The sequence below is a fragment of the Ursus maritimus genome, unplaced genomic scaffold (assembly GCF_017311325.1).
Source record: "Ursus maritimus isolate PB19 unplaced genomic scaffold, ASM1731132v1 scaffold_12, whole genome shotgun sequence".
Classification (NCBI taxonomy): Eukaryota; Metazoa; Chordata; class Mammalia; order Carnivora; family Ursidae; genus Ursus; species Ursus maritimus.
The window spans coordinates 23,541,844-23,568,405 of NW_024423564.1; the positions used below are offsets into that span (position 1 = coordinate 23,541,844).

At 33.1% G+C, this 26,562-nt stretch overlaps 1 protein-coding gene across 3 annotated transcripts in view; it reads left to right on the forward strand.

Moving 5' to 3' along the window:
• Window positions 1–26,562, forward strand: part of DPYD (dihydropyrimidine dehydrogenase) — a 788,358-nt gene that overhangs the window by 257,851 nt on the left and 503,945 nt on the right. For all 3 annotated transcript variants that reach the window (XM_040626998.1, XM_040626997.1, XM_008697678.2), the window contains exon 8: window positions 9,090–9,177. In XM_040626998.1, the coding sequence (XP_040482932.1) occupies window positions 9,090–9,177 (88 nt within the window). The remainder of the gene's footprint in view (window positions 1–9,089; window positions 9,178–26,562) is intronic.

Consider the following 26,562-nt stretch of genomic DNA (forward strand, 5'->3'; position numbering starts at 1 on the left):
AAAGAGAAAGGAGAAAGCTCTACACTGAAGATTAACAGCAAAATGTCACACATTTTAGGAAAGAACAATTAAAAGCTACACCAGGCAGAAGCAGAAAGATGCTTCTCCTTGCTTAGGGCATTTGTCTGTCTACTGTCTGAATGCCACTAGCCTGGAAAAGGGCAATCAATAGTTCTCATCTGGCATGCCTGCATGTGATTAATTGTCTGTAAGAAACAAATTCCTAAATTGCTTTAGGGGTTCACTGCAGCTAATAGAAGGATTTGGTTTCTTTAATCACATTTTTTTCATGCAAGTTGTGTGCATTCTGAAACATTTGTATTTCACAATTTGGACCATAATTTCTTACAGAGGTTTATTTTATTTATTATATGCATCATGTCGGTAGTGTTAATGTGATAATCCTTTCTTAACATAAGCAGCAAATCAGTGGGGTAGAAAGCAACAGCTTTGTGTTTCTCATTGTTTTGTGAAATAAATGTTCTTTTAAAGAAGGTCAGAAGTTAGCATTTATACTTTCAGAATTTGTCTGTAGCTATTCCTATTCCTTTTATTAATTAGGAGTATTACACTCTGGCTCTTCATTTGAACATATTGCTGTTTTTGTTTCCAAAATGTTAATTATATATAGTAGATATACACAGTATATTAATAAAGTACTGTGATTTACATAATACATTCTGTAAGCGCATGCAAAAGATATTTTGAAAAGTGATTAACAAACTTGGGGCTCTTGCATTTAGAAATAAAAACTATAATAATCAGAAGGGGAAACACTCAAAACAATTCTTTGTGCTTTTACACTTTTAATTACATTTTGTTTGGCAGTGGTTGGGATGAAGCATTTACACATAATCACTAAACAAAAAACTGTAGAGCAAGGAAGTACACAGAACAAATGTGCACAACTTTATGAAAGCTTGGCGTTCAAAAATAGTGTTCAAAATAGATCATTTAAAGATGGTTATTTGCTTTTTAAAAATATATTCTGAAAAGTGTTCTTTAAATGTCTTTCATTCTGAATACAAGTTCCTACCTAAATCTCATTAAATAAGGAAAATATTTATTGGGACTTCAAACTAATATATTAAGTGTAAACTAATATACTGGGTGTTAGTACCAATTGAAGATGAATCAGTAATATATTAGGTGTTAGTACCAATTGAAGATGAATCAGAAATTAATTTAAAGCACTTCTAAATTTATTTTATAAGTAATTGCAAAATCACATTCAATTTTTGCAGTACCAGATATACTGCATAAATTAGGGCATACCCATTACTCTCATTAGGAAACCCATCAAGGACATAGTAACAGTGAATGTACTGAGTGCCAGAAAAATATACATTTCAGCTTTAGTCATGCAACTTTCTAATTTTATAGTCAGATAACTTTGACAAAGTCAAGTAGTATCCCTAGATTTGGCCAGTATCTGTTCAAAGGTAAAAGTGTGTACTACCATTTTTGTAAAATATAAACTTATCTGCTTATATATGCAGAGAATATCTCTGGAAAGAGAAGAATCTGATAGCATAAGATTGATTTTGGGAAGGTGTGGGAAGAATTTATTACCATTTTGTACATTCGATTTTTAAACCTTGTCAATTTATTATATTATCAAGAAAAAATTAGAACTTAAATTAAAAAAGAGGTTAATATTATCTTGTACACCTCTCAGGTTGTTTTAAGATGAGAAAGAGATATGTATTAACACTTGCTTTTAAAAATTGAATTGTATGTATAATTACGAGGAGAGATAGCAATGGGATTCTTTTTCAGCTTTGAGGACTTGTATCTACTGATAGGATACTTGCAACTTTTTTGACTTACAACTTTAGCCATAAGAAGATACATTTTTTAAAAAGGTCTATACTTATTACTTCCTTTTTCTCCTCACCAGATTCTTCTTAATGTCCCCTCTGTTTCTACTTCCCAACTAACTTTATATTTTTAAGTCTACAATGATTTCCTGGCCATGAAGTGAATTTTTGCTCTAGGTTCATTCCGTTTGACTCCTGTGCAGCATATGACATTCTCATGTATGTGTGTGTGTGTGTGTGTCTGTCTGTATATATGTATGCATGCATGCGTTTTTGATTTCATGGTCTAGCATTATCTTAGTATTATTCAATTTTTCTTTCTAGTAGTTTTGTTTCATTTATTCAACAGATAATAATTGAGAAATTACTTTTGCCAAGTAGTATGATAAGGACTATTCTAAAACCATCTTTTCGGTGATGGGTATTAAGGAGGGCACATATTGCATGGAGGACTGGGCGTTACAAGCAGATAATGAATCATGGAACACTACACCCAAAACTAAGGATGTACTGTATGGTGACTAACATAACATAAGAAAAATTATCTTTAAAATAAATAAATAAATAAATAAAACCATCCTTTCAAACTCCAGTCCTATATTCTCTCTCTCTCTCTCTCTTTTTAAAGATTTATTTATCTTAAAGAGAGAGAGAGAGAGAGAGAGAGAGAGACAAGAGAGTGAGAGAGCACAAATGGTCAGAGGGGGAAGGGGACAGGGAGAAAATCCCAAGTAGAATCCCTGCTGAGCATGGGGCCTGCCGTGAGGCTCAGTCCCACCACCCTGAGATCAAGGCCTGAGCCAAAACCAAGAGTCAGACGCTTAACTGACTGAACCACCCAGGAGCCCCACACTCTAGTCCTATATTATTTGTAGTTTAGTGAGCACATCTGTCAACCAAATAACATTAAACTCATCATACCCAAAGCCAAGTTTAATTCATCTCTACTGCCAACTATGTTCTTAGTTAAATTTCCTGTTGAATAGTTTATTTCATATCTAATACCTTGATAGATTGGTTCTTCTTAATTTAATATTTTAAAATTTTTCAAGTCAGATATTGTAAAAAAAAAATAATGAGACCTTTATCTTCTCTCTATTTGTACATTATATATTTTTTCTTCCACTATTTCATTGGCTGGAATCTCTAGTATGTTATAAAAGAGTGTTAATACATGACATCTTTTTTTGTCTTTGAGATAACATTTTTAATCATATGGAACAGACATTTTATTTTTCTAGACTTAGAATATTAAAATTTTATTTACTTTTTATTTTAATGGGGAAAGGGCATTAAATTTTTTAAATGCCATTTAAAAAACTTTATGTTTGGTTAGCGTATTGAATTATATAAACCTTTGCATTCTGGAATGTGTCCACTTTTGCATTGTTTTATTATATCTGTACATATGCATTTGCTCCATTAGTCTTTTATAGATTTTCTTTTTCCTACATTTATTTATGTAATTGATATTAAAACTGGAAAGAGGCAGGGGATAGTCAAATGCCATTGCTGTCCTTGCAGAGTTTGAAATCTACTGAAAGCCTGTTTTTGTTTCCTTTATTTGTATTTGTTATCTTTGTGAGTTTTCAGTAATAAATTATGTAGCCTTATAAAAATAAATTTCCCAGCATTTCATTATTTTCTTGTTGGTAAGAATGTTGCCTTGAGACTTATCTATTTTACTAAATTTGAAAATTTGTGTCGTTCTGACCTCAAAGCCTTTTCATGAGAGATGGAACTTTGACCTTTTTTAAAAAATTTTGTTTTAAAGCTTATTTAAGTAATCTCTATACCAAATGTGGGGCATAAACTCACAACCCAAGATCTAGAGCTCCACCAACTGAGCCCTCAGGTGCCCCTGACTTTTTTTTTTTTTTTTTTTGGTATGGTTATCAGTCTTTTCACCTATTTCATTCTCATGTCAATATGGCCAATATGTATTTTCCTAGAAAAAAATTCTTTCACTGAGACCTTTGGATTAATTAGCATAGATTTAAACATGTTATCCACTATACAATAGAAATATCTCATCTATGCCTCTGATTATATTTGCTTTTGCATTTCTAAACTTATACATTGTATTTTTTTAAGCTTTTTTTCTTGATAAGAGTAGGTAGTACTTTGTCTAATGTATTCTTTATTACAGTTTTATGTTTTCTTACTCTCTAATTGCTGATTTTATATTTATTAATTCTTTCTTCCTGCTAACCTTACACTTTATTCTTTTTTAATGTGTTGAGTTGTATACTTACTTTTTATTTTTCTAGGTCGAATAATGAAACCATTTTAAATTATTAATTTCTTTTTGAATAAACCCTTGTCAGCATCTATATGTTTTCATTAGTATATTATTGTTATCTTTCTTGAATAATTATAGTTTTGTTTTGTTTTTTAGTTTTACGTAGACTTGTTTAAGGTAATATTTTTATTTGCTCATGTATTCTCATGATAGACTTCAAAATTTTGTTTTTTATTTTACTTATCTGCAGAATATACACTTTTTAATTTCTCAAGTATACTCAGTTTCTTTTGCTTCAAAGGATCTTGTATAATAAAATTGTTTATTCTTTAGAAGAAATAGTGACTTAGCTATATTTTTTATAAAATCTCTTTATTTTATAATAAAAGTTTTAATATAGACCACTGCAAATTATTTGTAACCCTAGCAGACTTTAACAAAGTCTCTTATGATATTCGTGTTAGTGTCACTAACTTTTAGATTAAATACTCTTTTTTGGTTTGTTTTGCTATTCAGGGACTAGGTGGATAGAAATATTTTTGTTTCAATCTTTACTGTATTTGTTATGACTTCATTATTAAAAGCTAAAAGTATAAATCTGCATTAACATCTTGTATTTTTCTAAATATTTTTGTATTTGACATTTCTCAAAATATTTTGATAGAAATTAATTGAACTTAATTTGTAATTACTAGGCATGTCTTCTGCTTCATAATTTGAGTAAAAATACCTAACTCAGATCTTGTTCATGATAACCTCTCCACATCATCTTGTTTCTTATTATAGTTTTTGAAGCATTTCTACTATTATAGCATGTTTTCGGAAAACTAATATAAAATCATATCATAACTCTACCAGAAGGAGGGAAATGTGTATATCAATAGCTGACAAAATAATTTTTGTGTCTAAAGAAGGCTAAATATTATTTTTAAAATTCTTCCATCTGATCTCCTATCTTAGAGATTCTGGAAATATTTTATCTGTTTAGCCAAATATTCTATCAAAATTGTTAAGAGCATGTACATTGTTATCTGTATTTTTAAATAATGGGTATCATATATTTTCTTTGAAGAAGGAGTTACATTCCAAAAAAAAAAAAAAAGTTGTAAACCTTTATCTACGTTACAAAAATATATATGAAGACATATTGTGGATGTGTAAAGAAAGTTCCATGAAGTCCCAAAGGGGATATTAGATGGAACTTTGGCTCAGGGCTTACTATATTTAGCCCTTATATTGGGATAGTAGAAATTCTTATACTGAGCTTGAAGTGGAGTGAATTTACTCTGAATTTAGCTAAGAAGCTTGAGTACTCCGTCCTATATTACTAAAGCCACTAGAGGAAGGTACAATATATATTGTAATCCCTGTTTAAGAAAATCAAGATGAAAAACTATTACATATATAGAAGTACAGACAAATAAAAGGAACAAAAACACAAACAAAATGCCTACCATGTGGTATTTTTCTAGCAGCATATCTACTTAACAAATAATATTAGGATTTCATAGTATATCAGACACAAGAATGTTTCTGATATATGTATTTGTTTTATACTAGTTTTAGTTACATGTTACACATTTTCGCTCAATATCCCAAGGCATAATGTAAGCAAAATTCTAACTTTTTTTGTCAAAGAATCTTTCTCCTTGTTCTTTCTGAGAGTTATTGATTAGATGACAAATGTTTGGGAGGCTTTTAGCAAAGGGAAATTTGACTGGATTCCCCGGCACAGACAGAGAAGAGTCCTGATGCCTATCACTGCACTGAATTTTGTTATTATTACTCTGTGTCATTTTCATCATGGAGCTGCTGCCCAATGATGGCTATTATCCATCTTTCTCACAATGTCCGTTCACAGTGTGGAAAAGTCTTCCTGGTCCCAGTCCCAGTATATTAACACCAAGAGTCAAGCTCCTTGTCTTTCCAGTTTCCAATACACTAAAGTATAATTCAACTTTTTTTTTCCCCCTTTGGTCTTCCCTAATTGCATACTATTGCCTACTGAGGTGGAAACAGGCTGTAGAAATATGAAATATCTGTACTTCTTTCCTGTACATTATAAACTCAGACGTGTTCACTCTACTAGAGTGGAAGGATTGGGATGTCTTTGTTTTCATTTGATAAATCACATAGTGCCACTTCCAAACTAAACTTCTGTACACACACACACACATCACCTCAGGAAGGATGAGGGTCTTTCCTGAATCTGTTTGCTGAGGCAGTAGGTAGACTAAACCTAAAGTCAGGGATTCTGAGGATCACTTCCATGAATTAGCCCATCAGCAGGGCATTCCATTCCTCAACTTTGGAAATTGCATTTTTATTCTGTTTGCTAAAACCTTATTTGTAATGTTTGGATCTATAGTTTTCTTTTATATCTTGCCTTTATTAGGTATTTGCAATAAAATAAAGTTATTTGTTTCATAAAATAAACAGAACTTTCTATCTTTGGGATCAGAAATAGTTTAATAAGAGAAAATCTATTCTTTAAAAATTAGTATAAATTGAAATTCAGAAACTTCGGTATTAGATACATTTAGTAGTGTTTAATTCTACTAATTCTAATAAAAGTACACATTATTTGATACTATAATGCACCTTTAATAGTACATGTTTACTTGATGTTTTAATTTGTTCTATACTATTTGATATGTTCCAGAGTTCTCAATGTTAGTTATTAATCTCACCTCGTTTGTCCTCTGCTTACAAACTTTCAAACACTTATTCTATCTCCCAATATAAAAGTAGAATTAGTATTTTAGGAGAACAAAATGGGCCTTTATAATACAACCCTAGATATCATCTTCTCCTACTTTCTGTTACTATTCTTTGTTTTGTCCTTTATATTTCAGAAACACTACACTTTCAGTAGGTCTTCACATGTAATATGTTTTTCTGTGCCTTTGAAGATGGTGCCAATTCTGCGTTTCATTCTCCTTTTATCAGAAACATAAGAGCATAGCTGTTACTCATGCTGGCTCTGCAGTTAGACTATATATGCAACCTTGACAAAGGTTGTCTAAGCCCTCTTGTTCCTTAGTATTATCGTCTGTCAAATGAGGATACCAATACCACTTCATAAGGCTAATTGTGAGGATTAAATGAGTCCATATATGCAGTATTTATAAGAGAGCCTTGCACTTAGTTAAGTACTCTGTACAGGTTATTTTCAATTATTGTTTCATGGGTAAAATTTGTTCTTCCTCTATGATTCAGTTTCGAGGCTTTTGTTTTTAAGAATATGCTATCTTCAGAACCCAAAGAAGCCTACCAAGTGTTACCCTTCCTTCTCTATGGTAGTAAATGAGAACAAAATTGCAAGAAAATATTTTACTTTCGGGAGGATATACTGCCACACACCTGACAAGTAGACACCTAAACTTCACTTAAGTGGCTAGTCCTTGATCTTCTTAGGATTCATTGTCTGCCCTCTCAGTGCATGTGTCTTAACAAAGTCTCCAGAATGCTGGTCACCTCTTGCTCATGCTGTCCGGTCTGCTTGGTGTTCTCAATGTAATGGGTCACCGTGATGTTCTGTGGGGTGGCCAGATAGTTTCAGATTACATATATTATTACAGGAGAGAGTCAACATATTCCTGAGGCAAAACTGTAAATGAATATTCTTATCTTTCCCCTGTGAATGTGAACTGTTTCTGATTCCTTTTTCTCAGAAGCGGGATGGAAAAGTATACCCCATGCAGTGTACCTGTGGCCTTATTAATCTGCTTTAGCAATAATACCACATCTGTCACAGAAACTGCAATCAGGGGTACTCTTTGGTTGAGCCTGCGGTAGTTTACAGTTATTCTTCAGGAATCATCTGGTCTCAGTAGGGGCCAGACTGGTGAATTACAGAGAAATATAACGTGGACCACCACCATCTCTCCCCATCCTACCCACCCCCAGGATATGGTAGTGTGTTTGATTTACTCTCACAACTGGGGTTTTAGAAGTTCTCTGGCCTTCCCAATTATTGCAGCAGTTATAGTTCTTACTGCTAGCGACCCAATGTGGGGATTACTTCAACTGACAAGTATAGCAATTTTGCTTGTGCAGTTGAATTCTGGGGGAATAATCTCTACCTGGGGCTGTCATCTCAGTGGTCCCACTGTGAGCCAGAATTTTACCAGGGTCCATTTTTTACCTTTCCCCTGCAGTTTCCCACTCTTGCATCTCTATGTATCAATGTCAGTGAAGAATCTGTGTCCCATGTCCCTGAAACCTGTGATTATTCCCCCTTCCTCAGTGTTTAGTCACCGGGGTAAATGGCCATAGTTCCCTTTGGAGGGGGACTAAGGGAATCATTACAGTATTAATTTGGCAGGATGTTGCATGGTCCTTCTTCCTGGGGACTTGGCCACCCTCTGCAGTTAGAAGGTTCCAGATCTGAAAATTGGTTCATATCTGGGAACTGAACAGTGTATCATGACTTTTAATATAGGTGCCTACCCTCTGCCTCCCAACTCTATTCATCTTCCCTGGACAATGTCCTCTATCAAAATTCTATCTATTATTTTAAAAAGCCCTATCAAAATCCTGCTACCTCTCTTTATTCTCATCCTGTGAACTCAGCCATACTGAATTGCTCTGTCCTCTTGAATTCCTGTAGACATGTGCTGATCACACTTTGTTTTATATTATATTTATTTATGTACATCTTCTTCACAGATATTCATTATAATTGAGGCAGAAATTGTGTCTCATTTATCATTTGATTGTTTAAAGTGCCCCACGTAGTACCTTGAACATATTTATCAAGCTATGAAAGTTTACTGACTTGATTTTAAATACACTAGCTTTTCTTCTACTTCATTAAAAGGCAAAACTGCATTTAGTCCTTAAGCAAGATGTGTTAGTGTTCTATTTATATACTGTTTTGTATATGTAAGCCTGTATACTAAAAGACAAAAATATGTCCACATGTATATGGAATTTTTTGTATATTGAGTTTCTGTTCTTTTTGATGTTAAAGTTTTAATTAATCAAATGCCAAAATATCATTATTGAAACTTTTTTTCTTATAGATAATTTGTGGCAAAAGCCTTTCAGCAAATGAAATGACTCTTAGCACTTTGAAAGAAGAAGGGTACAAAGCTGCTTTCATTGGAATAGGTGAGTAGCTTGCTTTTAAATATTTTTTCTTTGTAATTTTTAAAAAATTTCCTGACAGTGTCCAGCATAAGTGCCTGCAGACATTTCCACAATAGAAGTTGTATCTGTTCAGGGAGCAGATAGGAATGAATGGCTGAAGAAAGTTTTCTATTTATAAGTAACTGTGTTGTCTCACCTTCATTATGGATAGACTTTGGCAGAACCATTTTTAAATTTCCCACTCTCTCCCCATGCCATCATTACCAGTGAACATTTCTAAGACACAAGATGTTTTTCAAGTAATGCCGTGGAAGCTCAGAATTTGGGTCAAACGATGTCCAGATGGAGTAGCTTTCTCTTTCTGATAAAACCAGTTGGCTAAATAGTTAATAAAGGACAGAATTGGCTTGGGTTTCATTTGTTCCATTCATTTTTTCCCAAAATTTCCTAAAGACTTTTCATATTTAGCTGAATTTTTAAGATGTTTAATTATACTTCTGGAAGTCGTATGGACAATGTCGAGCTGTAAGGCACTTCATGTGTATCATGGCTGCATGTTTTGTCTACATATCCCACAGATTGAGTTGTCTTAACATTTTTTTTCCATCCACTTACTGTTTTACTGAAAGAGAAGGACAGAGAGAGCAAAGAGTTGATTTAATTTAGTCTTTGTCTCATGAGCTTTGTTTTCATTCTTTCATGTCCCCATTCTGGGGTCAGTTATGGCATACAAACTGAGTAAGTCCATCATCCTCTTGTCTTGCAGTTTGTCTTTCCTACAGTTCACACTTCTTAAATGTGAATAGCTAAGTAATAAAGCTACACGAGACGAAAACTCTTCCACTTCTTTAAGTGATCACACACTGGGTAACATTTGTTCTGGGGCTGTCCTTATTCAGAGCGTATCTAGAGTGAAATTATCAGAAGTGCTTCTTAACCCACTCAGTTTTTCTTATCAGGATGCCATGTATTCTCTTCCTAGGTAATTGCTACCAAGTCTAAGACCATCTCTGTCACTCCGTTTATGTCACTTCTTATGGAGAGGAAAATAAATTTCACTCTAGCTTCTAGCTTCTAAATGTCTGTGTTGAACGTCCTTCTCTTCAGGAACTTGAGTTCCACGTCATCGCTATTTCTCTATATTATCTTCATTTAAGTACAATAATCACTGTGTAGATCAAGAATAGGAAGGAGAAAAGGTCTGATATTTTCACAGGTTTCATTGTTAAAGGCACTACACCAAATATAGTTTTACTTTCAACATTACATTTGTATGGTAAATTAACATACAAGAAATAACATAAAGAAATGTCAGGTGTCTATGAAGTATATTCTACTAATACCGGCAATTTTGGATCAGTAAGTTGCTGTTACTTTCAATAAGTACAGGTTCAAAGACGCTTTGTGAATAATGAAGGGAAAATTTAGTGAGGCAATTGGTATGAAACTTTGGTCATGTTTTCAAATAGCTATTTGTAATTCACCATTGTTGTTTCCTACAGCAGTTGTACAGAAAAGATAGGTTTTCCATTAATGGAATAGTATATGCTAATGCAGTTTTGTGATCTCTATGAATGTTGTGTACAAAGAATCTCTGTACTGGAGAGATAGGGGCCAAATAAATAATACGTTGAAATATCTCCAAATTAATTGCATAATCAAATTATAACAAAAATTTGGAACAATTAAATAGTTTATCAGTCTGAGTGATTTTAGCCATAGAAATATCTTCCATGTTTTAGAATCAATAATGTTTTAATTTGTTTTTATTTCATTCCATTAAATCTCCTCACATATGTTATTTGATAAGGACACATCCGTTCACAATACTCCATGTCACTCTGCACCGAGGTGTGAATACTGCATTTAAAATGTGGAGTCCTTTCATATTTATGTTGCTGTGCATTTTCACGCTGGGAAGTGAATCTTTTGACATTTTGGTGTAGTGATGTGTAGAATGCAGTTATGTTCCATTTCAGTGTTTTATATGAAATATATACAAGAAAGTTTCATCTTGTCAAAAAAAAAAAAAAAGCTTCTGTCTATAGAAGACAAGTAGTGTTACCTCCAGGAATTGTTTATTTGACACTCTTGATTGCCAAGTTGGGAATTTATGACCTTTCTGTTACCATATAACTGCCTATTATTTGGACAGCCTCACATCCTTACCTACTTTTGTTCATTAACCATATGCTTCTATATTGTAAGTAAACTTCACACACTCCATCTACCTTTTTCCACTCAGTTTGGAGAAGTCGATTCTGGAATAGGACTTCTATATTATTTAGAATATAGGTTTGGCCACTTTTAGAAAGGAAAATGAAGTTTAAACAAGATATATGTTAGTTTCTCTCATCTAACGGTGTGAACCATCCTCAACAGTTGACTTCCATCCTGGTCAATAGGTAGCCACTCTGCCCACATTCCTGCTAACAGGAATGGGAAGTAAGGAAGGGAGCTCCTTTCCTTCTAAGTTTATGACCCAGAAGTTGCACATATCTGTTTTGTTTTTATCTCATTGTCCACAGCTTTGTCACATAAACATGCCTAGCAACGGAGGATGTTGTGAATTATAGTCTTTACCTGGGTGGACATATGCCCCCATTAAACTTCTATTACTAAAGAGAAGGAGGTTTATGATAAAAATAGAGGGTGAAAAGAAATAAAGGTCTCTCTGCCTTAGGTGTGCATCATCATTGGTATTTGACACTTGGACTCCTTATTTAGGGAGCTTAATAAAACACTGAAGAGCAAAGAATTCACTCTTTGAACTTAGTGCTTACATAGGTCACTTAATGAAAATGGAGTATTTTCTCCTTCTGTAGTTGGGAATACTATTTATAGATCTTCTATATTTATAAGTACTGTCCAATCTATAAGAAAAAAGGCTTTATTTTGTATTAAATATGACTTATCAAGGACAGCTTGATAAATCCATTGCCTTAACAAAAATATATTCTCATGTTTCCTGATTTTTAATAATATGTATGTTATTGCTGGTGAAAAGTTGCTCACTTTTAGGTTTTTCCCTAACTAATGCTAACAGAGTCCACAAAGAAATCATCACATTGAATATACATCATTGTGAGACTTACATCCTTTTACCCATGACAGCTTTAGTTTCTTCTAAGTGAAATAAAGATAAGTGATACAAAGCTCTGTATCTTTTTCTAACTGGAATGAGTTATTTTGAGACAATTGGGGTTTCTTAAAAGACTAAAATTTTGGTGTTCTTTTTTTTTTTTTAATAAAAGCACTTGCAGAGTGTGTTACTGTCAATGTTCAGAAATAGAGTTAGAACGTCCACTGTGCAAGGCTTTTTCAAAGTATTTAGTGGTTCTCTTTGGTAGGTATGGAAATCAATATAATGAATTACAGCCATCATTCCTTTTTTTATTTTACAAAAATCAACACAAAAGAATAGAAAATATCTAAATGTGTTGCTCATTGTTAGGTAAGTGTTAATTTGTGAAAAATGTTTTCAGTTTAGTGCGTATTTGTTTTTGGTGTATGTGCTTGTGCATGTACTTAGCATATTTTAAAAATGTATTTTTTTAAGTGTGGGTTAATGGTGTTTGAAAGCCACTGATTTGTGTTGTAAAGACCCTGAAGTACTAATTGCCTTTTCCCATAGCATGCCCAACACCTATCAGTAAGTAACTGATGAGTGAATTATATAAGTATTTAATGACTGCAGTGTTCTTGGCACTGTGCTAAGAATTAAAAATACAAAGAAATCAAATTCAGTTTTTAGCTTAATTTTAATTTCAATCAGGAAAATGATAAGAGATTCAAACAGAACAATAGTATATAATTTGAGGAGTGTGATGTGGTCAGAGTGGGCTGGACATGAGTATAGTTTTTTATGTTATTTCTTTTAAGTTCTTTGGGTGATTCTATTCTAGAGTCAGGTTTTAGAATATCTGTTCTAGATGACTGAAGAGTTGAATCTTTAGCCTTTGTTGCAGAGGAGCCCATGTTCTTTCCCTTTTCCACTAATTTATCTCTGGTATTCTCACAAAACATAGCAGTGGCGAAAAGATTAAACGAACATGTAAGGGAAAGAACATCCACTGACACCCTCAGATAAATGGGAAAACTTTGTATATTCTCCTGATGAGGTTTTTTGGGTTTTGTTTTTTGTTTTTCCTGAATTTTTGTTTTTAATACTTGTGAGAGAGGACTATAGAGGAAATAATAGTAAAATCCATTATTGCAATCACAATAGACAGAAAGGGAGCCAGAACCTCAGGAAGATATTATAGAGATAAATAGTCCCTGTCTCACCACGAGATGCTTAAATTTGTATCTACCCCAAAGATTTCTCTTGAATTCACTTCTCACTATACCATTCCCCACCCTTACTGATACTGGACCTCCTAACCAGTTTCCCCAGACATCATTATCCTTACAACAGAAATAATGATCTTTCTAAAATGAGATCTCATGATGCCATTCCCTCATTAAACCCTCTCCTTTGCCATAGCTTCCTAGTTCCTTCGGGATAGAGGAGAAACTCCTTAAAATAAGACTTTCAAAGCTCTTCATGGTTTGCTCAACAGCTATGTCTCCAGTCACTTTACTCATTAAATTGTGTGTTTCAGCCATTTTGAACTGTTTCAGTTTTACCTCATCTAAAAATTTTATTCTCAATATTTGGACACGGTGTTGCCTGGACCTACAGCTGTCATTATTTTCTTATTTAAATTGTTAGCCTACATGTTCCTTTTTCTACTTCATGTAGTACTCTTCTAATGATCCACCCCTACCCTCACTCTTTAGTCTGGATAAATGAAGCTGCTTCCTCACGCTAATTCTCACACCACTATGTTCTTGTTCCCTTTCTGAATGTCCAGACTAAACTTTATACTTTATTATAGCACTTACTTCTCTGTATTATAATTGGCTAGTTACACGTTTATTTTAGCCATTAGAAGTCAAATTCTTGCAGGCTGAATGTTCTGTCTGCTTTGTTCATAGATCTGAAGTACCTAGAAAAATGCCTGCCACATACTAGGAAATCTATAAGTATTTTTTAATTATTGATTTTTAATGGAATTGTTTTAACTATTTGCCAAAATAAATTGATAGGATATTGAAACGTGTTGGCAGTTTGGGGGTGTGTTATAATATTGACCAAACCTAGGGGAAAGTAGGTATTACATTATTATAAAATCAGTATTAAACTATAAATGAACTAAGTAGGATTAATGACATTGATGGTAGTGATAATGGTAGTAGTAGCCGTATAGTTAAAATATTCCATGCCCAATTCTTTTTTTTCCTTCAACTTTTAATATAATCTATGCCATTAACTCTTAAAATGGCCCTTAAGTGGATAAGAAAATAAAGATTAAGAAAGCGTAAAGGAAACTAGTAAATGCAACTAAAACATGGAAAGTGGGTTTTATAGAAAAAGTAGGAAAAATGTAACAAATGCAAACATCCAAATTTCAACATCAAAAGCTGTTACAGACACAGTGGCTGAAAGCCAACAAGTTATCTGATGACACCTGCCTACATTGAGTCGTCCAGTTTAAGGATCATGAACAGGGGAAACTCATAATCTGGAAGAATTATTTTTTGTATTTAGCCCCACTTTCTTACTGTTACCACTAGTTGGCTTTTTTCCCCAGTTACCATAAGAAAATATTATTTTTTTAAATATGATGATTCTCAAATATTTTAACAGCTGAAGAAGAGATAATTACAATTAAGAAAGTCCATTGAGAAACTGTGGTATTAAATTTGCTACATTGTGGCCTTTAGTTAAATCTCTTGTGCCTTCTTAGAGCCAGAATTCTTCTCTGTAAAAGTTTTTCTTAATTAGTTTCTTAATCAGGAGTTTCTAAATTGTACACAATCATGTGTACTTTCTATTTATTTAGCAGAAAATTGAATAAGGTTTTTAGACCACCCTCTTCTGTCCACAGATAAAAACTGAAGTTGTTTAGGGATTGTGCAAAATTACATAGATTATTTTAAAGTAATAAACCTGATTTAATTTTAAGCAAAAAAAAAAAGGCATTTTGACAATCCACTTTTTTAAAATTTGTAATATTGTCTAATCTAGTGTCACTTATAAGTACTCGGGTATAATTGTGAGATGGCTCCCAAGAATTCAGAAATGAGGGAAATAGAATTCCAGCTGAGAGTTCATTAAATCATCATTTAATGAGTTCAAGCAAAGCCCCCAGAAGGAGATAAAATAGATGTAGGGCAATTATTCTTTGATCATATTAACATATCTATAGAAAGTGCATCTTCATCTGCAGAAGCAGGTAATAGGGACTGGTGAATTTTACAAGTATAGAAAGGGGGAAAATCTGAGAAAATATTGGTGGTATCTCTTTAAAGACACCTGAATAAATGGAACTGGAGTTCTTTGAGCCCATATCATGAAGATAAAGAGAAAAGTTTATTTTCTTTAAAATGACCTTGTTTCAATTTCAAGTTCACTAAGCTGCCATTGATTCCTGAATAGTTTGATTATATTAGGAGACGGTGCTAATCGTGGCAGAGTAATCCTGGTCCCTGTGATGGTTATCTCTGTTGCTCAAAATTACTCTGCTTCTCTTAGGAATATGGTACTCTAATATGAAAAACTTTCCATATCAGGTAACACTTCTTAAAAACAAGCTGTAAATGTCTCAAATATTTTTAGTGGTTGTCACTGCATTCAGAATAAGTAGAATTTTCTTTGTATGACTTTCAACATGGCTACAATAAGCTGTCCAAATCTACCCCTTTGGCCTTAAATCTACTGCTTTATAGATCTTTCTTGCCACCAGATATCTAGACATCCCTCAAAAGTAACCTGTACTCTTCCGTCATTATATCTTGGCTCATAGTCTTGTCTTTACTGAGAAAATTTTTTAGTCTGTCTCCATATGGTAAAGTCAATACTTACAATATTCATCTCAAATGCCACTTCTTACATAAGACATTCATACTCATCCTGCTGAGATAAATGTTTATTCTGTGTTCATATATAGCAAAATGTTTTCTACGTCATTTATAGAACTAAATATAGTTTTCCTTTTATTATTTTTGGTTGTGTGCATATATCCACTCCCTTGCCCCACACACAAACACAGTATATTAAAAACCTTTGAGAGCAAGGATTAGTTTCTAAAATTGTTGTATTTTATAGTTTAGCCCATTTTGTAACATGAATATAGTATAACATCAGTAACATTTTTTGAAATAAAATTGGAAGAATAAAAAGAAAAGAGAAACAAAGGAAGAAGTGAAAAACAATGTAATAATTCTTGAGAAGTCTGAAACTATTTGATCATTTAGCTTTTTTTTTTTTAATTCATGGATCTTTCCAAGAATCTTCTTATCTCTCTCTTTTTTTTACAAAATGCAAAGACATGTTCGTGGTTTTGTTACTTACTCAAAGACAATGAATTAAATTCTAAATGTTACAGTTCATGTCATTCTTATATTTATACCTTGTCATTACATTAAGAATTACACTTTTGTGCTGAATATTAGGTATTGTCTTTGAGCATTTTGGTAAAGGTAATGTTATTTGCTTGAGGGTGTTTAATAAGTAATAAGCATTGTATGATGAAGTCAGTGATATAAGAAAATCCATTTTTTTTTAAGTGACTTCTTTCTGCTGGTAGAATTCCTGGAATATTGTACATTCTCCATAAACAGCAAGTGTATTCTTGATTTAATTAATTGAAATAATCTATTTCTCCCATTTTACAGTAAAAAAAGGACATAATTAATTTAGCAAGAGGATTATTTTACAATAGCCTATATGCCATATTTTTATTAAACATTTTTATGAATGTAAATTTTATTTTAAATTGTTGAACATTTTTGTCTTCTCTGGGTTTCTTTTGATGGAGACATGGAGAAATTATTATTACATTTCTACATATATATTTCATGGAATGAAAATATATTTCACTTAACATTAGTTATTTAAAGAAGAAAAAAACCTATTTTTTTTGTCATTTTCATTGTTCGAGCACTACTTTTTTTTTTTTTTTAAGTAGTTCCCAGTAGCTTAATCAGCTCTTAAAAAGTAACTGAAAAAAGAGTTGGAAAATTACTGGACTAACCAAAATGTTTTCTTTCAAGTGCTGCTTATGGCTGCTGGTTACCTTTTTTTGTGGGTAAAAAATACCATTTGAACTTGGAAAGGGATGTTGTTGAACATACAGCATCATGATGGGTTATTTTTTATAGAAATGTAGTAATCATCCTGTAGATCTGAGTTGTCCTCTGAAAGTAGAATGTTGATGTTGAAGAATAAACTTTGAGATAAATAATAAAATTAGAAGTCACTGAGGTGGTGGGTATTGTCATATGATAATTAAGGAACATCACAATACACAAACTCTCCCTCCAAGCCCCCAAATCAATGAAGTTGAATCTGGAACTCATGACATTGAATACATATGTATGATATGTTAGTGGTTTCAAATTAGAGCTAGGAGACATACCACCAGATAGCTTTATTCACCCTATAAACTTCACAACCCTGCTTATCTTACACTTCTGCAAATCACTGTATGCAAAACTTGGTAAAATGAGGGGCACCCATAACACACGAGGAAAGATGGATTAATAAGAGAGGAATGAAAAATCATATGGAAATGGCAAAAGTTGATGCAAATTAGAAGAAATTAGGTATATTTCTACATATGCTTCAGATTTCTTTCTACAAATAATCTTTCCAAAGAATAGGAATGAGAAACTTTGCAGGCTAATTTGTGTGTCTTATTTATCTATTATTATGTATTTATACAGGTTGGGCTATTATACCTTCAGCTAAGCAGCATTAGATCAAATAGAATAATATTATTTTCATTGACATTTAAATAACACCTTCTTTGACATGAAATACTTAAAAGCAGTATGTTCTAAAGCAAGATCGTTGCTTTTAAGAGGAGACTTCATTAAGGCATTGTATTTTAAGTAATAAATCTGTTTTAGAAGAAATTCAATTGAAATATATATCAAATCGGTTTTTCAACAGACCCAACCTTGAAATTGTTTAAGGGGCATCTAGTGAATTCATGTTGTCTGAAATTCCCCAAGGCTCAATTGTGTGACACAAATTTACTTAAATGAATAAATAGAAATCAATGGGATAGAACCTATTTTGGTTATCCTTTCTCAATTTCTTAAACTCATATTTCTTGGCAATATTATTTAAATTATATAAGAATTAATATGGGAAAAGCAATACTGTAATCATGATTAATTTACATTATTAACTCAAATAACATAACCCTTTAAAGTAAATCATTAAATATAGTTACTGTGGACATTTAAGAAAAAAAAATTAAACAAAATTTTGATTTATTTATTTTCTTATCTCCAAATACATAAGAAATCTTGATGTGTGTTATCATCTTCTGATTAACCATGCAGTGCCACCTGGTGTGCAGATGGAAAGAGTATTACACATCAGAGGCTCTGTTCGCACCCACCCACCCAAACACAAACTTACATGGCAGAAAGTTAACAGATGTTCACTTTGCTGTGTTATGGAGATAAATTGTGTATACAACTCTTAGTTCATAAATTAAATTTGGAGAAGAATATATTGATACCTGGATTAATCAGTCAAAGATTATGTGAATTTGTCCAGTTTAGTGGAAGAATGTCATATTTAATTAGAAAATTGCTTCCTTGGATCTTTACGTTCTTATTTTGTGTTTCTACACTTTATTTTCTTATGTACACAATAGTTTTGTTTGTTGAGCCTTAATATCTCCATTTCACTGATAAATCTGTCAGTGCTAGAATAGCATGTTTTAAAACTGACTGCTATTTGGGGCACCTGGGTGGTTCAGTCAGTTGAGCGTCCAGCTCTTGATTTCTGCTCAGGTCATGATCTCAGGGTCATGAAATCAAGTCCCTGGTCAGGTTCCTGTTTAGTGGGGAGTTTGCTTGAGAGTCTCACCCTCTCTCTCTGCCCTTCCCCCCTCGAATAAATAAATAAATCTTTGAAAAATAAATAAAATAAAATTGACTGCTACTTCACATCTGTGGTTAAGTTTCCTTTTCACTGGGATAAAATACCCTTTCTTTTGTCTTTTATAAAGACCGTATTGCATTCAGTTGCTTGTCTACTGTACTTATTCTTTTCATCTTACCATTGATCATATTTTAACATATATTGTTATACTTCTACCATATGTCTAGCTGTGTGCTAGGGATGATAGTTTGCAAAATAAATGTAAAAGGTTATTATTTATTTAGAAAAATGGTAAAATACTTCGATGCAATTAATAAATACAAATTTTGTATATGCAAATATAATATACAGTGACTTAATTTTGTAGAGTATTGGCTAAATTTTTTGCATAAATTAATTCCCACAAAGTAATATTGAATCGATATTGTTGATACCTCCATTTCATGTATGTATAAATTGTGTCAAGAGATGTTAAGTAATATTCTCAGTACTACAACCTGGATTTGAATTGAGGTCCACCTGAAACCAAAGCCATACTCCTAACCAATCCTCTAAGTTGCTGTTCCTTATAAATAATGATTTTTTTCTTAATTACAAATTTCCCTTTTAAAATTCGTTTTTAAAAATTGTGGTAAAATGCACATAGAAGTTACCATCTTAACCATTTTTTAAGTGTACACTTCAATGGCATTAAGTACATTCACGTTTAATTAAAAAAATTGATGGGGCGCCTAGGTGGCTCAGTCGTTAAGCGTCTGCCTTCAGCTCAGGGCGTGATCCCGGGGTCCTGGGATCAAGCCCTGCATAGGGCTCCTCCGCTGGGAGCCTGCTTCTTCCTCTCCCACTCCCCCTGCTTGTGTTCCCTCTCTCACTGGCTATCTCTCTGTCCATCAAATAAATAAATAAAATCTTTAAAAAAAAAAATTGACGGGGCGCCTGGGTGGCACAGCGGTTAGGCGTCTGCCTTCGGCTCAGGGCGTGATCCCGGTGTTACGGGATCGAGCCCCACGTCAGGCTCCTCCACTATGAGCCTGCTTCTTCCTCTCCCACTCCCCCTGCTTGTGTTCTCTCTCTCGCTGGCTGTCTCTATCTCTGTCAAATAAATAAATAAAATCTTTAAAAAAAAAAAAAAAAAATTGACAACTCCCCAGCCAGACTTACCAAAAAAAAGGAGAAAGGACCCAAATAAGATCATGAATGAGAGGAGATATCATAAGTAACACCACAGAAATACAAACATTTATAAGAGAAATTATGAAAAGCTATATGCCCATAAATTGAGCAATCTGAAGAAATGAATACATTTCTAAGAACATATAAACTACAAAAACTGAAAAGAAATAAAAAATATGAACAGACCCATAACCAGAAAAGAAATTGAATCAGTAATCAAAAATCTCCCAACAAACAGAAGTCCATGGCTGGATGGTTTCCCAGGGCAATTCTACCAAATATTTAAAGAAGAGTTAATACAAATTCTTCCCAAACAGTTCCAAAAAATAGAAATGGAAGGAAAACTTCCAAACTCATTCTACAAGGCCAGCATTACCTTGATTCCAAAACAAGACAAAGACAACCCACTCAATGAAGAATTACAGACCAATATCTCTGATAAACATGGATGCAAAAATTCTCAATAAGATACTAGCAAATCTAATCCAACTGTATATTAAAAGAATCATTCACCACGATCAAGTGGAATGTATTCCTGGGCTGCAAGGGTGGTTTAATATTTGCAAATCAACCAATGTGATACTCCACATTAATAAAAGCAAGGATAAGAACTATATGATCCTCTCAGTAGATGCAAAAAAACATTTGACAAAGTACGGGATCCATTCTTGATAAAAAACTCTGAAGAAAGTAGGGATAAAAGGAATGTATCTCAACATCATAAAGGCCATATATGACATACCCAAAGCTAATATCATCCTCAATGTGGAAAAACTGAGAGCTTTTCCTCTACAGTCAGGAGCAAGACAGGGATGTCCACTGTCACCACTATTACTTAACATAGTCCTACCCTCAGCAGTCAGACAACAAAAAGAAATAAAAGGCATCCAAATTGGGTAGGAGGAAGTCAAACTTCCACTCTTTGCAGAGACATGATAATCTATGTAGAAAACTCGAAAGACTCTACCAAAAAATTGTTAGAACTGATACACAAATTCAGTAAAGTCGCAGGATACAAAAATCAATGTACAGAAATCTGTTGCATTTCCATACACAAATAATGAAACAGCAGAAAGTGAAATCAAGGAACCTATCCCAATTTATACCCAATTGCACCAAAAACCATTAAGATACCTAGGAATATACCTAACCAAACAGGTAAAAGATCTGTATTCTGAAAACTATAGAAAACTTATAAAAGAAATCAAAGATGACATAAAGAAATGGAAAAAAATTCCATGCTAATGGATTGGCAGAACAAATATTGCTAAGTTGTCTATAATACCCAAAGCAATCTACACATTTAATGCAATCTCTATCAAAATACCACCAGCATTTTTCACAGAGTGAAAATGAACGATCTTAAAATGTGTGTGGAACCACCAAAGACCCTCAAAAGCCAAAGTAGTCCTGATAAAGAAAAACAAAACTTGAAGCATCACGATTCCCCCCTCATATTTGTGTGTTTGTGTGTAGGAGTGTACACATATTATACATATGCATACATATATATTTTATGAAACCATCCCTCTTGGTTCTTGGAGTTTGTTTGTTTGTTTGTTTTTCTCATCTTCCATCCTTTTGCAACTTACAGTCCTCTTTCTGAGAAATGAAAGCTTGAAGAGAATAAAGTGAGAAAGAGTAAAATTTTTAAAGACAACGTTTTCATTCCATGGCTCTTTTTTTTTCTGTAGAAGGAGAGTCAGAAAGCTCATTTGTAGGCTTTAAAGTTTTCTAAATACCAAGACATCTCAGAACAATACACAAAATAAGGTAGAGATTTAAAAAAGTTTTGACTCAATGTCATATTAAAACATGCATTTTTAATAGTTTAATACATACACATAGCTATATATATATTATTTTTTAGTTGGGCCCACACAACCTTAAAATGGTATTGGAAAAATCTGATATTTGTAAGTTATCTTTAGACTCCAACTCTGGTATCATTGACAAAATATTAACAGACATATGCTTAAGGTATTAACAAACATAAATGACCTTCTTTCTCATAATTTTTTACAAAGCTAACACTTTTACTCCCATTATTGCTTATATACTCACTCATTCAGCAAATATCAAGTTTCTGATAAGTGACTACTATGTCCTTGCTATTAAGAAGCTTACAAATTCGAGGGGAGATAGACACACAAATTTTTCCTAATTGTCCCCGTGTTAACTATTTATTTCCCAATATGTAACACAGCAGCATAGCATCTAAACATTCTATTCACTTACTTGTATGCACTTCCGCTTACTCATCCTAGACTCTCAACCTCTGTAGGAAAAAGCCAAATCAGGGAACATGTAGGGGGCAGAAGATGAAGAGTACGCTCAGATATAGGGAATATCGTATGTGACAACTCCATAGTGTTGCAGAAGCTTTCACTGCCAGGGATGTGTGCTAGTCAGTAGGACCAAACAGATATAACAGAAACAGATTCCATAGATGTTGCATGGTATACACATGAATTTAGTTAAGTTAGTATGTTTCGTACTTACTGTGGAGGATGAAGGATTTTGACATGAGATGTAAGAGATTAGAGGGATTGGTTCAGTGGCACTATGGAAATGGGTAGGGGAAGGACAAGACCAGGTTTTGGGAAATTTTATGTATGGTTATTGCAATAATTCAGATTGAAGAAAATTGAGGATCTGAAATAGGGCTGAGAACTGGAAATACAATGAGTGGATCTTAGCACCTGATTAGATAATAGCTGGTGGAGATTAGGAATAAGAAGCAGCAAAGCAGGTTGAGAATTGAAGGAATGTCTTCAGCACTCCTTTGACCAATTAGATGGATGGTGATGACAATTTACCGAAAGAATAAAAGAGGGGAAGATTATGGATTCTGATTTTACTTTGTTTTTTTTTTTTTTGGATTTTTTGCGATATCCTAGTGGAAAAATCCAGTGAGCCCTCAGGTGTACTGGACTAGGACTGGAAGTTAGGTGAGAAGTTTGTGGACAGGAGATGTAGATTTGGTATTAATTGCTGTATGCTGTAGTAGAAAAATCATGAGCCTTGAAGCTAGTCAATTTCAGTCAGTATCTCATCATTTATGGTTATTGGGAGTAATAGATATATAATAAAGTAATTTTTCACTGAATTGGCATATGGTAGGATTTTTAAAAATGACAGTCATTAATGTCATCAGCTTATAGGTATTACATGAAGTCGTGGCATTGGTGATATCATGTGGTTATTCTTCATATCCACCCTTGGTAACATGAGAAAACTTAAGTCCCAGTGAAATTCTGTGACTTGTCATGTTCACTGAGTGTGATATTCAGACATGCTGGAATGAATATGTTCTAATTCCATGTCATTGGATATTATTTCAACATGACTTATTCATAGTGTTATCGCATCCTTCATTTTACCATAGTATATACTAGTTAGCTAACTCTTTGTGTTTAGAGAAATCTTTTGTAGTAACAGAGAAAAAGTAAAGTAGCCCATATGAGGGACTGAACTTCTTTAGCATGATGTTTTAATATCAACTCTTGGTGTGCAGAGCCAATATTCTTGAACACCATTGCACCTGGTTATTATTTACTAAGGAGTGGACTTGGAAATACTAGATATTTGTGTTAAGTAAGTTTGGAATACTAAATAAGTACATGAAAAGAAACCTTTCAAAAGAAAATTTGGCATAATAAATGTATATTTAGAAGGCATACATTGGGGAAGAAAATCTTTTACTTTAAAAGTAAAAATATTATCTTGGGTCCCTTAAAAAGGCAAATTTCCTTAATAAGAATTAATATAATATATAGTTTATAAAAGTGATTTTTTTAATAGAGATATATTAATCATATAAAGTGAGACGTAAATTTATCCCTTTTCCTCAGTAACCAATGAAGTTCTTCTGCAAATAATAATAATAATATTGCAAATAATATGTGAATAATAGTAATAATTTTATGCAAATAATTATTAATAATATTATGCAAATAATAATAAATTTTGCCACAATTTTTTTCAAATCTGCATCTTCCTTAGAGCATTGTCCCAAGCTTTCTATAAATTTTATCACCATAGGTATATGATGTAACACATTTAGAAATTCTCTTAATTTTACAACTATTAAATAGGTCTTGGAAACGAACTTTTTTGCCGCCATCATAGTTAAATATTTTATTCCCCTGTTGTCTCTTAAGAAAATATGTGTTATGCATTAGGGAAACATAAAATCAGTCCTCACAGATTCTATGTTTCCATAATGCAGAATTATTGAACATATGGTCTGCACTAACTATTGTAGGTTGATTGGTACAGAAAATAAAAAGGAAGATGGTGGAAATTTTCAGGCAAGTCTTTGGTTTTAGGGTTTATGTTTCCCCTTGTAACAAATGACTTTGTAATAGTGAATTGCATTAAATTCTACTTAATACTTATTACTACATATACAATATATATTAGGTCAGATAAACAGACCTTTTTAAACATTTGCAGCAGTTATGCTAAATTCTCCACCCCCAACATTGTAACTGTTTAGAATTCTGGTAACAATATATAATATTATTAACCAATGGCATTCATTAAATGTGCTCGATTTTTTTAATTATACTGATTTTTATTTCTATTAAAAAAGGAAATAATTCTCTAAAAATGCTCAAACCTGCTATTAAGACCACCTACCTTTTAGCTGAAGAGTGATATATACTTTTCTTATTGAATTGGCTTTTGTGGAGAGTTCCCTTTTATTTATGGGATGCTAAAGGGAATCTGGGATCCTTTGGGAATTCTTACTGTGTTCCTGATCATTCTGCCCACCAGTGGAGATGAGTGGCATGATACTGAACAGTTAAACATGGGCTTATTATCATAGATGTGAGCTTTCTTCATATGGTTACAATGGAAATGAACAAAAATCCAGAGCCAAGTCATTCAGGCGATTGTAAATATCTATTAATCAAGCTAGTGAATGTTTCATGATTACTTTGTGAGGATTATTTTGAAATGCAGCTTTATTTCAGGGTCCTGAATTTAAATTGTGGGAGGTACCTTTGTTGAGCTTTTCGAAAGAGCATTAAAAGCTCTATCAGTACCTTGATAACTTCAAAGAAGAAAAACAATTATTCTAGCAAGTCCACTGGGTGTTTCTGAGAGGTTTTCTCACCATAACACAAATAAATCACACTTATTTGAACATCTGTTTCATTGTAAATATAAAATTTGGCATTTAGCCATCAATGCCAGAGCATTTTGCCAACATTTTTTCCAAACCTACTATGTGTTAGGGACTTTGCACACCTGATCTCATTGAATCTCATTCAAACCACACCATAATCCCAGGGGATACGTATTAATTACACCCATTTTAATGCTGGGGAAGCTATACCAGGAGTGGGTAAGTGGCTTGCCTAAAGCCACAAAGTTCTCAAGAAGTCCAGACCTTGTAGTTTTCCACCATTCCAAAGCACCCAGTAAGATAATCATGGGGAAGTAAGGAGTGGTAGAATGGCTTAAGGGATGAGGAGAGGTGAGAAAGTTGTTACTGTTTTTATAGAGAAACATGGATACATTTTATGGCAAGGTAAAGAAGTAAATGGAAAACAAAAGTTGAAATGATATTTAAGGTGAAGAAGGGAGAAGAACAAGAGGAGACTAGAAAACAAGAACAGAGGCAGATGTGTTAGTTTTTGAAAGTTAAGATACTTTTTCCTCATTGATAGAGAAATAATTTGGTGAAGATGGAAAGAATTCCAAGGTGGAACATGTCAGCCAAGTGAGTCCACTTTGCTTTTCAGGGAAGAGGAGAGAGAGAGATAAAAGGAGAGCAATAGCTCCTCTCCAGGAATACACACAACAGCAAATGTTAAGTGGGGAGAAGAAACTGCATAATAAAGAAGAAAAATACAGACAAAGAACATTAAATTGTTACTTAACTAATTTTACATTTATAGTAGGTCTTAATACCAGTTTACTTTTATGGGGTGGAAGGAAAAAAAGAATAAAATAAAGCATTTTATTATAATGGAGAGAACAAGTAGGGATGATACCTTTATTGAACATTGGTTTTATTGTTTATTTATAATTAAAACAAAATAAATAGTTCTTGAACTTCTTACAATGAAATTAGTGATTATTTATTTAATAGGTATCCTAGGGGACATACAACATTATTATACCTTTAAGGATATAAAAATAAAACCAACACACAAAGCTGGTTTGAGCCAGTTTGTCCAACTATAAGTTATACACAGGTTCCAATTAATTGCTTTGAAAAGGAGTTAATTTTATCAGGTCATTAAATAACCCCATTAGTGAATTATTAT